General features: G+C 47.9%; 2 protein-coding genes across 2 annotated transcripts; one reads left to right on the top strand and one right to left on the bottom strand.

Moving 5' to 3' along the window:
• Positions 1-669: 669 nt before the first annotated feature.
• On the bottom strand, positions 670-5127 carry WDR53 (WD repeat domain 53). The gene is made up of 2 exons (XM_013186053.3): positions 4518-5127; positions 670-1968 (listed from the first exon to the last, which is right to left on the bottom strand). The coding sequence occupies exons 1-2, from the start codon at positions 4992-4994 to the stop codon at positions 1384-1386; spliced, it is 1062 nt and encodes a 353-aa protein (XP_013041507.3). The 5' UTR covers positions 4995-5127; the 3' UTR covers positions 670-1383.
• Positions 5128-5375: 248 nt separating this feature from the next.
• Positions 5376-10720, top strand: FBXO45 (F-box protein 45). Its single transcript, XM_048077202.2, has 3 exons — positions 5376-5677; positions 5815-6171; positions 8134-10720. The coding sequence occupies exons 1-3, from the start codon at positions 5393-5395 to the stop codon at positions 8317-8319; spliced, it is 828 nt and encodes a 275-aa protein (XP_047933159.2). The 5' UTR covers positions 5376-5392; the 3' UTR covers positions 8320-10720.
• Positions 10721-14297: the final 3577 nt, after the last annotated feature.

Below are 14297 nucleotides of genomic sequence, written 5' to 3'. Positions count from 1 at the left end.
TGATTTATTGTTTTGATGGTAAAACTGAACTTGGTTGAGAATGATTTTTTATTTGGCTGCTGGGAGCTGCTTCTGAGGATGAAGAGTAGCAAAACCCACATCACTGGAATCTCATCCATAAAGGATGGACAGCTTAACACTACTGGCAACTGATTTTTACGAGCTAGCAATGCAAAAAAAAATTGCCTTTTTTTCCCGTAGAAAAGAAGGCAAATAACATGCTTCTGGTAGCACAACAGCCAGTGAAACAAGATAGGGGATAAAACCCACATCAGTTAAGCAGGACTGCAGCCAGTGGAAGGTATTCAGTCTTTGCCTGTGAAAAGTTCAGGAGAGAGCATGAGGAAAAAGTCCCCCCCCCCCCCCTTTTAATTATTTGTCTGTTCATGGGAAATCTAGCATGAATTACACACATCAAGAGCTGCAGCATTCCCACGTAGCTGCACTCTCCCCACCTTCAACTTGCAAACTAAGAGATGTTTCTAACAAGCTGTAATTACCAAGCTCTGCTTGTAGCATCTCTAACAGCTTTGGGAAGGCAGTGGAAGTATTTGGGTGTGAAGAACAGTGCATTTGGCCCTCTGTATTTACCCCTTGATGGGCTATAAAATACACTTCTTGACAATTTTCACAGCACCTATGCTTAACAAGAGAATATAAACACATGGGAGCAGTGAGAGAAAGCATTTATTAAGACAAAGGTAATAGTTATTTTTCTCTTTGGGATACACACAACTAAATGCCTACGACAGCTGACCCATTAAACAGATGTTACCGTTTTCTCCTGCTCCTTTGTTTACTGCACTGTGAAAAAATCCCATTGACAATGACTGTCTAAGTACTTTGATTACTCGTTAGTTAGTTAATGCTTCTCTAGTCTTATATGCAAAATAATGAAAAACATATTTCTACTAGATCCAATTCAAGCTAATTGTGACACAGTTTAACAGGGACATTAACGTAAAGCACCGAAATAGTTGCAAATGCAAGGAGCTCAGCCAGTTGCAACTCTGTTACTGCTGAGCATCCTCATTTAGCATTGTGGATTTCCCTGCTAGCATGAATTTATTCCTCCAACCTTAATTTTTCAGGTCAGTCGTGCACTAATATTATCCTTAAATCTATTGAAATCAATTTCACTTAAGTTCAGGACACAAATCGCCAGCCTTTAAATAGCAGCTGCAGCGAACACCACAAGCTGCTGAAAATAGAGCACCAGGCCAATTACGTCACGAGTGCTTGTGTGAGAACAGCAAACTCCCTGCCGCTGCTGAGGGTGCAGCGGGGTTCATTGTTCAATCCACCGTCGATGGATTTAACTGGACTCATGTTTCAAATGCTGAGGAATGATTCTTCACTGCAAATTTGTCAACGTTTCAGTGGCTACGATTCTGGCAACGGATAAACAGATATAGAACTACTCTGATCAGCAACTAATACTCTCCTGGAGCCGTTGATCTCTGTGCACGTGAGCCAGTTCACTTTCTCTCCATGCTCAATGGTTAGCTTTGGTAAAATTCTAGCATGGTCATTTGAAGCTGCTTTGTTGAGCTTTCCATCTTTTTTGGTGGAAGCAGGTGCTTGGGCCTTCCTTCTCTGGAGGGACTTTGCTGGGCTTTTCTGCTGCTTTCCCACATCACCGCTGACATCCCAGAGCAAGACTTTCCCATCGTTTCCTCCAGTCAACAACCAGTATGTTTCTGGCATAAAGAGGACCTGTGATACTCCTAAGCTGTGACCTTTAAACTCCAGCTCATGTTCGAACTTGACACCAGTGATTCTGAATATTCTAACTTTACCATCTTGAGCTCCGCAGCCAAAGATGTTGCCGCATGATGCGACAGACAGGGAATGTGCAAGTGGAGGGTTAAAGAGCTGGCCAGCTGACTGTGGATTGTCTTCTGTTTCACACTCCTGCAAGTTTGTGGTCCACAGGGGGCGAGCTTTCTGCAGGTTCCACAGCATAACCTGGGGGGGGAAAAAAAATCCGTTTTACTTCGAAGGACACAAGATGTAGCATCAGATTCTTAGGTAGAACCAGATCATTTTACTAATAGCAAAAGAAACCACTAATTCTGGCTCTGGCAGAGCAAGGACTGTGTATGAGTGCAAGAGACCCAAGATCTGTTGTGAGAAGTGGTTGATCTTCACCTGCCAAATAAGACAAATCTCCACGGCACACTGCAAGCCATCACAGTGCCCTTCCCAGCAGAGTCAATGACTCAGGCCTTTAGAGCATGAGATGGATGAAAATGCTGTTCTAAAAGCTTTTCCATTCATCTCGGCAGTAGTAATCATGATATACTGCACATCTTAATTATTTAAAAGGCAAGACATGAGCAGTGAATGAAAAGAGAGCTTTATGATTCTGAATTTTAGTTCTGTCCCTGCTGCATAATTATTCTAAAACAATCATTTTCTCACTCTCATGTGTTTGAGAAATGGAATAGCAAAAGGTAAACAATAGTTCAGACCCTCCATTTTAAACAGATCTCTCTGTACTTTTTATATCAAATCAGTAGATCTGGTTTGTCCCGTTACCTTATTAAGGAAGAGCATGCATTTCCTGATAAGGCAGAGGTAGGTGGTGGTTTTAAACTTGCTTTTGAAGTGCCACCCTGCCTCCCAGCTGCTTATGAAGCAAAAACCATTCCTTCAGATGCTTCTGCCTCACAGCAATTCAAGTATTGTAGATTTAAATGGCATCTGTTAAAAATTATACCCTTGTTACTTCTATAGTATGAATTGATGATGATTACTTGCAAGGCCAGCAGATATCAAAGCCCAAGTCTGTCTAATTCAGTACTGATATGCTGTTTGCTTATCTGGAATCCTAAACATATTGCTTTTCACTTTTCTGTTTCAGCAGTCCCTGCTCCCGCTGCTGCATTAAAACTACTTGGCTACCAATGAAAGGGAAAACTCGTCCGTGATGACTGTGCAGAGCAGAGTAAGTCAGAGGGGCTGGGTCTTACTGCTTCAGCCAAACACTCCCATTCTCATCACAGACAGCGCTGCAACAGCTTTATGCGTTTAACAAGTAGTGGCAAGTTTTATGCAAACTAAGTATTTTCTGTCCTTGTGGCCTTTTCCCCATTTCTGTGGCACTTCTGAAAAAAACGCCAGTGACCTAATTTTCAGTTCTCATCAGCTGCTGAGTTTGACACACGAACCCAGAAAATGTTTCCATACTCATAGGGCTGGCGACTTGTCCAAAGACATGCTGCAACTCAGCACTTCAGAATCCTGCAACTCAGCTTCTCTTTGAGAAGTGACAGATCTTACAGCCAGCCCTGAAGCAGAAAAATACACTTTTCACTGTAGAAGAACACTAACAAATGTCTACTATTTTGGGGATACTTTCACCTAACAACTCATTTGCTGAGCTGCACTAAAACATACAAGGAGTCACAACAAATAACCAGTTTGCTCTCACAAAAACAGTATGTAAATGGTTACAATTACGGTAAAAGGTTCCAGCCGTAGGCTTGTGATTCTGTATTTTAGGCATATGAAATTAAGCAAGCAGTTTAAGGTGCTGAGTGCATTTCCTACTCTCAGACTGATACCTCAGTACCCCTGAAAAAAAGTTTCTCAGATACTTCATTTAAAATCTTTTAGTCGATGCTGGACTAATTTTGAGTGCTTTTTTTTTTAAACGTGGCAGTCAAAAAATCTGTCAGACTTCTATCAACCAACTTTTTTTTTTTCTTTACAAACAGTAGCTTTAAAAATGAAAAAAAAAATGGTTTTAAGAACATGTGGTGCATGATGCTGTCAAAGGAAATTTCCCCCAAATGCTACTAGAACCATGGAAACCTTTGTAGAGGGGAGTTTTAATCTCAGGCTGAAACAGGAAGGCGATCAGATCTCAACCACTGGAAAGAAACTACCAAAAACCATCTATTGTGCATGGTCAGCTTTGGCAATGTAATTCAAGACTCTGCTAATTCCTTAGCATGGTTTATTCTCAGGATGGTTCTGCAAAGGACAAAGTTTTACGCTTCTCTGCCTCATCAAGTGGAAAGGCAAAGAACATTCAATGCTTCCAAGAGGTTACTGCAAAGAAGGGATAAATTTATAAAAACAGCTCATCCTTACAGTGGGCAGATATTTATCTGTCCGCATTAAAGCATTCTCGCTAGCATCCTGTCTGCTTCAGGCATTTTGTTTTCCTACCTATCCCCATTTTGTCTGCAGCCACAGCTGCTCACCGGGGGCAACTCCTGCTTCTGCTCCACCACACAGAAAGCCGCCGCGGCCGCGGCCTGCTCTGCGCCATCTCCCAGTTCCCCCCACGCCACCCACTTCCACGCTGCAGCCGCTCACGGGGAGGGTTGGCAGAGCACCTGCCAGGTTACGGCACAGAAAGCCCCGCGCTGTCACGGCCCCTGCCAAACCTGCTTCGGAAAAGTTAAGAGGGTTTTCCGGGGGCTCTCGGTGAAGGCGTGCCGGCGCCTCACTACACGTGGTTACCGCTTCGCCTCCCTAACCTCTGCCCATGGCACGCAAATCACCTGCATGTCCAGTCCGCACGAGACGAGGCTCTGCGGCCTCTGAGGGCGAAAGGCAACGGAGGAGCAGATGTTTGAGTGCCTCAGGGAGCGGCAGGCTTTCTTGCTTTCCAGATCCACCACCTTTATTGCCCCGGAATCGTCCGCCGCGGCCAAGAAGCCGTCGGCCTCGTTCACCGCCAGGCAGTTGATCTCCTCCTCGTTGACTTGGAAGCGCTCCACGGGCTCGGCGAGGGCCCGCGCGTCCAGCACGACCACGGCGGCGCCGTGGGAGGCGTACAGGCGGCTGGGGCAGCGCGGGGAGAAGGCCACCGCGGTCACGTCGTCTGCCGGGGGCAGCTGCAGCCGCCCCGCCGGGACTCCCCCGCCGCCCCACAGCGCCAGCTCGCCCCGCTCGGCTCCCGAGGCCACCAGCCCTTCGCGGCTCGCGCCGAGGCACAGCACGGCGCCGGAGTGCCCGCCCGCCCAGCGGGCCGCCATGGCGGGGGGAGTGTGTGTGTGTGTGGGGGGTGAACGGCCGGCGGCGGAGCGGCACTGAGCCCGGCTGCCGGCTCCCGGCCTCCTCAGGGAGGCTCCGTCCCCTCCCTCCGCATGCGCGGCGGGCGGGCCGGGGCGGGCCGGGGCGGGCGGCCCGCGGCTGTGATGGCGGCGCCGGCCGCGCGCGCCCCCTCGCCCTGAGGCCTTGGGCGGGCGGCGCGGGGCGGGCGGGCGGAGCGCTGGGGACGGGCCCGCTGCCGCCGCCGCCGCCGCCTGAGGGAGGCCGAGCGGCCCCGAGCCGCCCCGAGCCGCTCCGAGCCCCCTGCCCGCGCCCCGCCGCCTGAGGGGCGGCCGAGCCGGTGCGCGGCCGGGGGGGGGGGGGGGGGCGGTGGGGGGAGGAGATGGCGGCGGGTCCCGGAGGAGCGGCGTCGTCGTCGTCGTCGGTAGCGGCGGCGGCGGCGGGCGGGGGAGCCGGGTGGCGGCTGCCGGGGCGGGTGCTGGAGCTGGTCTTCTCCTACCTGGAGCTGCGGGAGCTGCGGAGCTGCGCGCTGGTGTGCAAGCTGTGGCACCGCGTCCTGCACGGCGACGAGAACAGCGAGGTGTGGCGCAGCCTGGCCGCCCGCTGCCTGGCGGAGGAGGCGCTGCGCACCGACATCCTCTGCAACGTGCCCACCTACAAGGGCAAGGTGAGCGCGGGCCCCGCCGCGGCCTGACGGGCACCCCGGCAGCCGCCCGGGCCGAGCCCGTGGAGAAGCGAGGCGGGGCGGGTGGAGAGCAGCGGGGGTTTTACCTCACGTTTACCCCCCCCCCCCCCCCGCCCCAGGTTCGTGCCTTCCACCACGCCTTCAGCACCAACGACTGCTCCAGGAACGTCTACATCAAGAAGAACGGCTTCACGCTGCACCGCAACCCCATCGCCCAGAGCACCGACGGGGCCAGGACCAAGATCGGCTTCAGCGAGGGCCGCCACGCCTGGGAGGTGTGGTGGGAGGGCCCGCTGGGCACCGTGGCCGTCATCGGCATCGCCACGAAGCGGGCGGCCATGCAGTGCCAGGGCTACGTGGCCCTGCTGGGGAGCGACGACCAGAGCTGGGGCTGGAACCTGGTGGACAATAACTTGCTGCACAACGGGGAAGTCAACGGCAGCTTCCCTCAGTGCAACAACGCGCCGAAATACCAGGTGAGCGGGGCTTGGCACGGGCCGCTGGCAGCTGGCCTGCGGGGCCGGCTTCCCTAGCGCCTCGCAGCTGCTTGCTGAATTGGGCCTACGTGCCCATCTGAGCATCCCTTTGCCATCCCTGCAGAAGGTAGGCAATTTTGCCTTGCGAGGCTTCTTCTCCTTAGTTACCCCTTCCTTATGTTACACCTGTTCAGCCTGCCTGGTCCTCTGGCATCTCCCTGCTTCTGTCTCAGATATCAGGCGAGGCCCGTGTATCGTGGGTGGTGCTTTAACACCACGTTGCTTTTTAAAGCAAAAGCTGACAACGCTGTTTCAGCTCTGTGGAGTAAGGCTTTGCCCCGCGATAAGGTGGCCGCATGCAGTAGGTGTTTCACCCCTCTGTGAGCTGAGGCTAGCGCTCAGGTAAGAGCCTTCCTGCAGAACCCCGCAGTGGCGCTGAGTGCTGTTTGCTTGCTCTCTGGCGGTCTTCCCGTAGCTGACGTCCTTCAGCTGGGCTATGAAGTCCAGATAGTTTCAGGTTATTAAAGAGTAAGTGCTACCTTTTTGTCTGTCTAGAAGTGTTTACCTTTGTTCCTCTGGCTGCTTGCACAGCCACATTTTGACTGCTGGATTTCCTCACGCTGCAACTTAAGCTGTGTGCAGTAAAATCCCCATCTGGTAACGTCATGGGTTGGTACGAATAACGCCTTGCGTGTCAGTTGTGTGTGAAGATCTCTGCATTAACTGTTACTTTATAAATTTCACATAAAAGTTCACTGCCAAGCAGTTAATTCTGTCTAGAAGCTATACCTGCCATTTTTGCAATTAATAACTGAAAATAATATAATTGAAGACATTTAGATTTCACGTTTCCTGACGTGTGAATTGGCTCAGCACTTGCCCCGCTTGCCCACTTGCAGTCACTTCCTGCTGTCCCTGACTAGGCCTTTCTGCAGCAACGGGGTGAGGAAGGGTTTTAAAGCTAAGAAAACTCTCGTGGGGACTCAAGGGTGAATGGTGCTTGCAGTCGTTGCTTTCTTCTTAAAAATCGTTGAGAGCTCAAACTGGTGATCCTTTAAAGTATTTTATGCTCGGTAAGAAACCGACAGTGATCTGCTCGTGGAAAACATTCTTAAAGGTAATAGAAATTCGTTAGCGTCAGTTCGAAGAAAAAAATGTCTTGGCTGGAAGCAATCCCCCAGCATTGCGGTTGGCTGGCAGGGATAAGAAGTTTGTGCTATATCATGCTGTGTTTGCTGCTGGTGCCTGCGACTTCTGTTTATAGTTGAAAATAGTAAGTACTAGATAAATGCAGGGAGCATTGTGTACGCCCTGCTCCAAGTCTCTTCTTGCATTCGGTGTTGATTTGGCTTGCCTGTGTATATCTATCTGAGGTTTTTCATGCTTACTTTGCCCAGACTTTGCACTGAAACTTCTTTCTGCCTTGGTCAGGGAATGCCTGTGACGGTACTTGCGCCATCAGGAGTATGTTTGAGTATGCTTTGTCTGTGGCGGTTACCTTTTTAAATCAAGTTCACTGACTTTAAAATTGCTCTTTGCGGAACTTACAGGTCAGTGTTAACAACAACCAGATGCAGAATACAGGTAACTTTGGGCAGAGGCCATTCAAAAATTCACAGATTTCTGCGGTATTTTGAAGCAGAAACTGCACCGTATACTTGCTCACGGCGCTGTCGCAAGGTTCAGGTGTGAAGGATTATGTTGATCATTATGTAGGTGTTGAGATACAATCTGCCCACTGGAGACAGGCAGAAGAGGTTTTTGGGATCTTAACACATACGAGAGAAATTGAGAAATTCCTGTCGTAAAAATAACGTGGTAATGAGAAAAGGGAGAGCCTTGCTTTAATCTGATCTGCTATAATACGTGTGGGTTTTGCTTTATTTTTGTGTCTCCGTTTGAGTATGTTGACTGTTTTTTTTCTTTTTTTTTTTCTCCCTCCTCTCCTACCTCTGTTTCCAGATAGGTGAAAGGATTCGAGTTATCCTGGACATGGAAGACAAAACGTTAGCATTTGAGAGGGGCTATGAGTTCTTGGGAGTTGCGTTCAGAGGACTGCCAAAAGTTTGCCTGTATCCGGCAGTGTCTGCTGTGTACGGTAACACAGAAGTGACTTTGGTCTACCTGGGAAAACCTTTGGATGGATGACATGGATTGTTTCGTTGGGACGTCAAGATGTGGATGACTGGGAGGAGAAATCTGCATGTTGGTTAGAGGGAAACGTGTATTTAAATAAAAAAAAAAAGTGTGGGTGTGTGTCCAAGAACCATCAAGGAAACCGTACAGAATTTTGAAACGGAGGACCAGCCATACTTCAGGAATTGTGTTACATTTCCTCTTTCTACCAGGCCAGAAAAATCCTCAGGGTTGCAGTTGGTTGAGTGGGAAGCTGACACATGCATGTTGCAACAGATTTCATTGCTAAGATGGCAGTGCGTGACCTCAAATATTTAACGAAGGATTTGATATAAAACTGCTTGAGGAAATTAACCTGAGATTTGTAAGTAGCGTGTTTTGTGAAAGACTCCCATTTTAAAACTGCTTGTTCCTTTCCTTCCCTCCTTTGGGCCGACATGGGTACCAGAGGAGAGCAAGTCTGGTTGGGTTTTATTTACAGTTTTTAACATACTGAGAAGCATGGTCTGTCTGGACTGCCCTTCTCCAGTATAATGATATAAAATGTGTGCAGCTATTTTTAAGTGTATTTTAAGAATTGTATATATAGACCATGTTGAAAAGAACAGTTAAAACAAAAGAAAGGGTTTGCTTTATTCTAACTGGAATATAATTTCTTAAAGGGGAAAAAAAAAACCAAACCACTACATGGCATCAGAAAAACCTTGGACAGGTGTATAACATTCATGTAAATGTACTTCTGTTGTATTGTAAAGCATTTTGGGATGCTCTTGTGGAGTACGGTGCTACATTGGCTCATTTTCTGTGTAGCTGAAAGCTTCTGTAGCTTTAATGATAGTTTTGTTCTCTGTAGGAAATGCAAAAAGTGTGCCCTGGAAGTTTTCTTTTGCCAGAATTCATGGTCCACCTTTAAGAAAGGAAGCTGCAACACAGTGCTGAGCTTGTCTTCCTTTCGAGGTCAAAAATACGAGCTTTTAAAAGCGTTCTTACGCTTTCTAATCACTGTAGTGAAATGTTTCAAAAGAATGAGGAGGCAACGTTCAGCTTCTTAGTCGATCTTAGTTTCAATTTAAATGGCTTTTCAAGGCTTTACGACTTCACCTTTAATTATAAAATCCCTCGGTACCCAAGTATTCACTTGCCGGTTTTCAGTCAGGACTGTCAGAATTCTCGCCTCCGTTTGATGGGGATTCTGGATTGGGTTCAATGTTTGTGCTTTTTACTTTGCACTGTTCTTCTAAAATCCTCTTTAAAAACTGCCTGGTGTGTCACTGCTCTGGCACGTGCAGGCTGAAGAGGCTGTGCAGCTTAGGGGTATGGGAAGGAGCTGCTTTCTGGGGAAACCGAGCTGGGAAGGAAGGTCTGTAGAGAGCTGCAGAAGGGCTCCTGTTAAAACAGGGACTGAAGCCTGTGAGCCCTCTGGTTATCTCTCGGCTCTCATTTCTCGTTCACTGGTGTTTCCCAAAGCTTCACGGAGCGAATTGGACTGTTTTGGAGTTATTGATGGTGTGCTGTTCAGAGAGGGTGGAGGAAGTCTTTATACAACCTCATTTTGTTTTATTTGCATTGGAGAATGTGAATTGCTTGACCTCGGACACTGACAATTCTCTGAGCCAGGGGGGAATTTCTCTTAGGCTGTGCTCGTTTACCCCCCAGTACTCGAGTGACGTGAGGAAAGTGGCACGAGCAGGTGACTGAGGTGCCCAGCCTGCTGCTGCAGAGCTCTCCTTGGAGTGCTTTTTACACAGTAGATAACCAGGTTCTGCACTGGAACAGAGTATACACGTTATTACCATTTAAAAGGATTTAAAAGTATTTATTTGTTTTATGTGTTGTTTATTGCTTAAAGGCAATGTTGAGGTCAGTTCCTCTTGGCTGTGGTAAAGAAACAAAATATGCAGTGAGAAATGATGCTTAAATGGTACTGAGAGCGACTGAATAAACGGAGTGAGGCTGGCACGAAGTGAGTACCTGTCGGAAAAGTCAGTTACAAACTTTGATTGTACTGGACTGTAGGGAACATGTCTAAATAGCAGAACCATGTGGCATGAGGTAGGAAAAAGGAAACAAAACCCTGTCCCGTTTCTGAAAGTAACATCTTCACTGAGGTGTGAACGTGTTGGCGCAGTCTTGAAAAATGTGACCACTGCGCTGGCTCACGAATCCAATTAGATGTAAGTAAACCCTGAGAACTTCAGAGGAGTTTCATTCACAAATTAAGATTGATTTCCATTCTTCAGACTGCGTCTTGCCCTATAAATAATTTCCCTCTAAATTAGAAATGGTGAAAGTTGAACATTCCTTGAGGGTGGGTTTGGGGGGACTCACTTATGTAAGACTATAACTTATTCCTGGAGACCAATGCTGGCTGTACAAAATATTAAAATAAACTCTGCTATAATTCAGAAGGGTATATTTGTGTGTATTGTTGGAATGACATCTGTGGTGTGCTGATAGGAAAAATGGAGTAGCAGTTTGGCGTGTCCAAACAAAAATTCTTATCGTCAGGAAGATGACGGCGCTGGGACCCTGCGATCTGCTGCATGAAGAGACATCTGGGTGGTGGTTACGAGGACCTGAAGAGTCGGTAGTTTAATAGCTGTGCTCGTGAAATTACATCCTCTGAGGCGGGGGTGCTGGCGCGTGGCAGCATGGGAAGAGGCTTTCCTAGCAGCTGGAGGTCTCCTGACGCAAATTACCGAGCAGCGGAGGAGGTATTGTGCTCGCCGCCGAGGCTGCACTGCCCTGCTGCCGAACAGAGGTGCCTCCTTTCCGAGCATAGCTGCTCAGCTTCTCTTTCTGAAGCTTTCAGTATGGAAGTGCAGTATTTCTTGGTGCTTGCAGGAAAAAATAAGGAATCCAGGTTGAATTCTACTCCGCAGCAACAAGATCCAAGACGAGCAGTGGTAGTTAATGAAAGTATGTTTTGATGGTGGACTTTCTCTCCCCATTAATATTCAGATTATTAAAATTAAACTCTGCAGGGCGTTTTGCTCTGTCAGGGATGTGTTTGCTCACTGTCAGAGTTTTGCAGGTCTTAAACTTGGGCTGTCGCTGGAAGCAAGTGTGATAGTGAGAACACAACGGAGCGATACTTAAACTTCATCGATAGTTACTCTGTTAGCCTGTGTTACATAGGTGTGCTTGCTTGAAGGTGCTTTTCAACTTTTTGCTCACCACCCTTAAAAATTTCTAAGAGAGAGGCGGCAGACCCAGATGCGCACAACTAAAGGTACCTGTGCTACCAAATCCAATTTAACTCCCCTCCCTCGTTATTTCTGAATAGCCTTTGTTAAGCCGGGTATGTGTTACAAATACATCTGTGTATTTGGCCGGTGACGTACGGCTGAGACTTTTGACTAACCAGGCAGCTGTTTGCTTGCAGCTTTTCTCACTTAGTAAATCATTCTGAGACCGACTTTATTCATCTTCTATACTTTGAGCTTGGAGTACTTAGAAGAAAGCAGGTGGTGAGCTTGCCCTTGGAAAAAAAAAAGGGGCACCCCCTGCTGCCACCTTCGTGGTGGTTCATGCTGGTGGGACAGCAGGATGGTCAGCCCCTCCTGTGTCACCCATGTCTCCTGAGCAGCTTTGAGTACCAAACGAATCACGCAGCTGGAGCAGCGATTTCTGACATGGACATGTGAGTCAGCGAGGCCCTGCAGCATGCCCGAGCCCATTCTGCGGCGCTGGGAAGCCGGGAGACACCTCTCCTCTCCGTGAGCTGCAGCCAGCACGCCTCCTCCAGGCTGCTCAAGAGAGACGTGCTTGAGATATTTTGAAATAATAAAGATTTAACACCTGTAAGATTTAATACATGTAGTCAAGCCCTGTGCTAAGGCATCGCTGTTTACTTTTTACTTGTTTTGCAGCTTTTCCAGTCTAAGAGCACTGAAAAGCCTTGCTGACTCAAGTGCATGCCTGCTTACCAGGATTCACGCGGTGCTTGTGCAGATGTGTTAGCTTCTGCTCGGCTGTGCTGGCTTCAGGCTGCTGCTTGGTTCTGGGTAGGTCCTTGGGCTGGCTGTCCAGCGTGTCCAGCGTCCTGCTACTGTTGCTTGGATCAGAATGGCTTCTGTGCCCTGTTTTTTTTTTTCCCATTCCCACCTGTGTACAAAAGCATGTAGCAGCATGCTTTGGGCACTATTTAAATATATAGAGGATTGTGTGTACTTGCCAGGGGGTAATGGAAGAGCAGACAAGCCAGGCAAATACCTTTTTCTGCTCTTAGTGTTGTATATTGCAAGGTTTCTGCGATGCCTGAGTCGGGGAGGAATTTGGTCCTGTCTGCAAGGGTCCCACAGAGCACGTTCTCGCACGTGGATGAACTTCGCTCATGCGACACCAAGTTCTTGTTTTGCCAGAAGAGATCAATCGCCAGTTGCAAATTTAATTCCAGGGCTTCGTGCAGCTTGTGGGCATAGTTCAGACAAGGACAGTGATTTCATTTGACCTAAAATTAGCTGGATGTTGTAGAGGCATCAAGGAGAGGTCGGATGTGCATTTGGTAGCTCGTGTGGGTGAGGGATGGCGTTACGACTGTCTGTATCTCGTGGAGCTTTCAGCGTGGTAAGTTCTTAAACACCTGTGTGGGTATGTATGGCTGAAGCCCAAAGAGCTGAGGTGTAACTGAAAGCAGGGCAACATGCTGCAGGATGGGGCAGCGTCTCAAAACCAACCAGATTCAACAGATCATCTTGCAGGAACAACTGGAGGAGGGCTTGTTTTCAGCCAGGAACGCAGGAATGCTCAGAAATGCTGTGTGAGGCTGAGCAACTGTGATCAGTAATCAGAGGAGACGGTGTTGTGGTTGGGAGCTCTGAAGCACTTCCCAAAATCTCTTCATCAAGAATTTTGCTTTTAAGTGGCAAACTTTGGCTAATGCTTGTTCAGGGGTGAAGTGGTCTGATGCTAGCTAGCCGAAAATGTGCTGGAAAAAGGGATTCTACAAGTTACTTCGGAGTCAGCTAAACAACTGCTTGAATTATTCTCCCTTTCCCAGCTAGTGATTTGACCGCTGTGGTCAAGCGGAACATCTGCTCGTGGCTTACATAAATCAGACAGATACAGGCTTCAGGATCCTTTAGGATATCCCATTTATTTTGATAAGTGAGCATTTTGCTTATCAGTTGAATAAAACACTGATCTTTTCGCAGATGTAAGTGTGCTGTGAAAACTGGTGGGAGATTAGCAGTTGGTCCTCTGATCTCGTCATACTTCATGTATGGGGAGGAGCATAAAAAAATCAAAATTAATTCCTTCCTTGCTGGAAGGAACCAAAAAAAGTCAAAATACTGTGCAAAAATTCACTCTGCTGGGGAGATTTTTTGAAAACCATTTTTCTGCTTAAAAAGCAGCAGTGAGTGTGCATTTCTGGGAGTCCTGTGTGTGCCTTCTACTGGCAAATGCCATTTGGTTTTGTAACTTTTGGCTGTGTTTCAGGTGACAAAGCTGGCCGGGAGCAGATGGCCCTGATCCGGTGGGCCGTGTGGGTGAGCCCTGTGTTGAGGCTGCGTTTCTCTTGCCTCGGATGTGGCCGTATTCTGCCTCTGAACCCAACTGGAATGCATTAGCTTTTCTCCCCGTTTGCTGATGATCTATATTCTAAAATTTCCTTGACACAGGGGATGTGTTTTCCAGATGGCTGCCTCTATTTTTTTCTCTCCCATTTTCGCTGCGATGCTAACAGCAGCGATGAATTAAAATAACATTCAGGCTGGTAGTGGTTTGATCATGCAACTGCGTATAAAACTTGTTTTCTCCAAGTATTTGAGAAGTAACCAGCCCTTGGTGATTCCTGAGCCTCTGGGTTTCAGTACTGATACCTTTGTTCTAGCTAATCTTTACATTATTCCTCATTTTGACTTTATTACCTTATTATTTTATTACCTGTATGAGCTTTATGTTTTTTGTCTGCCAGGAGTTGCTGGTACGCTCCTGTTCAACTGCAAGCTGCTGGTTTGTAACGTTTTGCTTAAAGTTTAGGACTT

The sequence above is a fragment of the Anser cygnoides genome, chromosome 9 (assembly GCF_040182565.1).
Source record: "Anser cygnoides isolate HZ-2024a breed goose chromosome 9, Taihu_goose_T2T_genome, whole genome shotgun sequence".
Classification (NCBI taxonomy): Eukaryota; Metazoa; Chordata; class Aves; order Anseriformes; family Anatidae; genus Anser; species Anser cygnoides.
The sequence above is the reverse complement of the archived record's forward strand: the minus strand, read 5'-3'. Positions and strand labels throughout refer to the sequence as shown.

What these genes read in the sequence shown, in the direction of transcription:
- FBXO45 (XM_048077202.2), top strand. Translation starts at nt 5,393, where the DNA reads ATGGCGGCGGGTCCCGGAGGAGCGGCGTCGTCGTCGTCGTCGGTAGCG. An exon ending in TGCCCACCTACAAGGGCAAG is followed by an intron (nt 5,678 to 5,814) that starts GTGAGCGCGGGC and finishes CCCCCGCCCCAG; the next exon opens with GTTCGTGCCTTCCACCACGC. An exon ending in ACAACGCGCCGAAATACCAG is followed by an intron (nt 6,172 to 8,133) that starts GTGAGCGGGGCT and finishes CTCTGTTTCCAG; the next exon opens with ATAGGTGAAAGGATTCGAGT.
- WDR53 (XM_013186053.3), bottom strand. Translation starts at nt 4,994, where the DNA reads ATGGCGGCCCGCTGGGCGGGCGGGCACTCCGGCGCCGTGCTGTGCCTC. An exon ending in CGTGCGGACTGGACATGCAG is followed by an intron (nt 1,969 to 4,517) that starts GTGATTTGCGTG and finishes TTCCCCCCCCAG; the next exon opens with GTTATGCTGTGGAACCTGCA.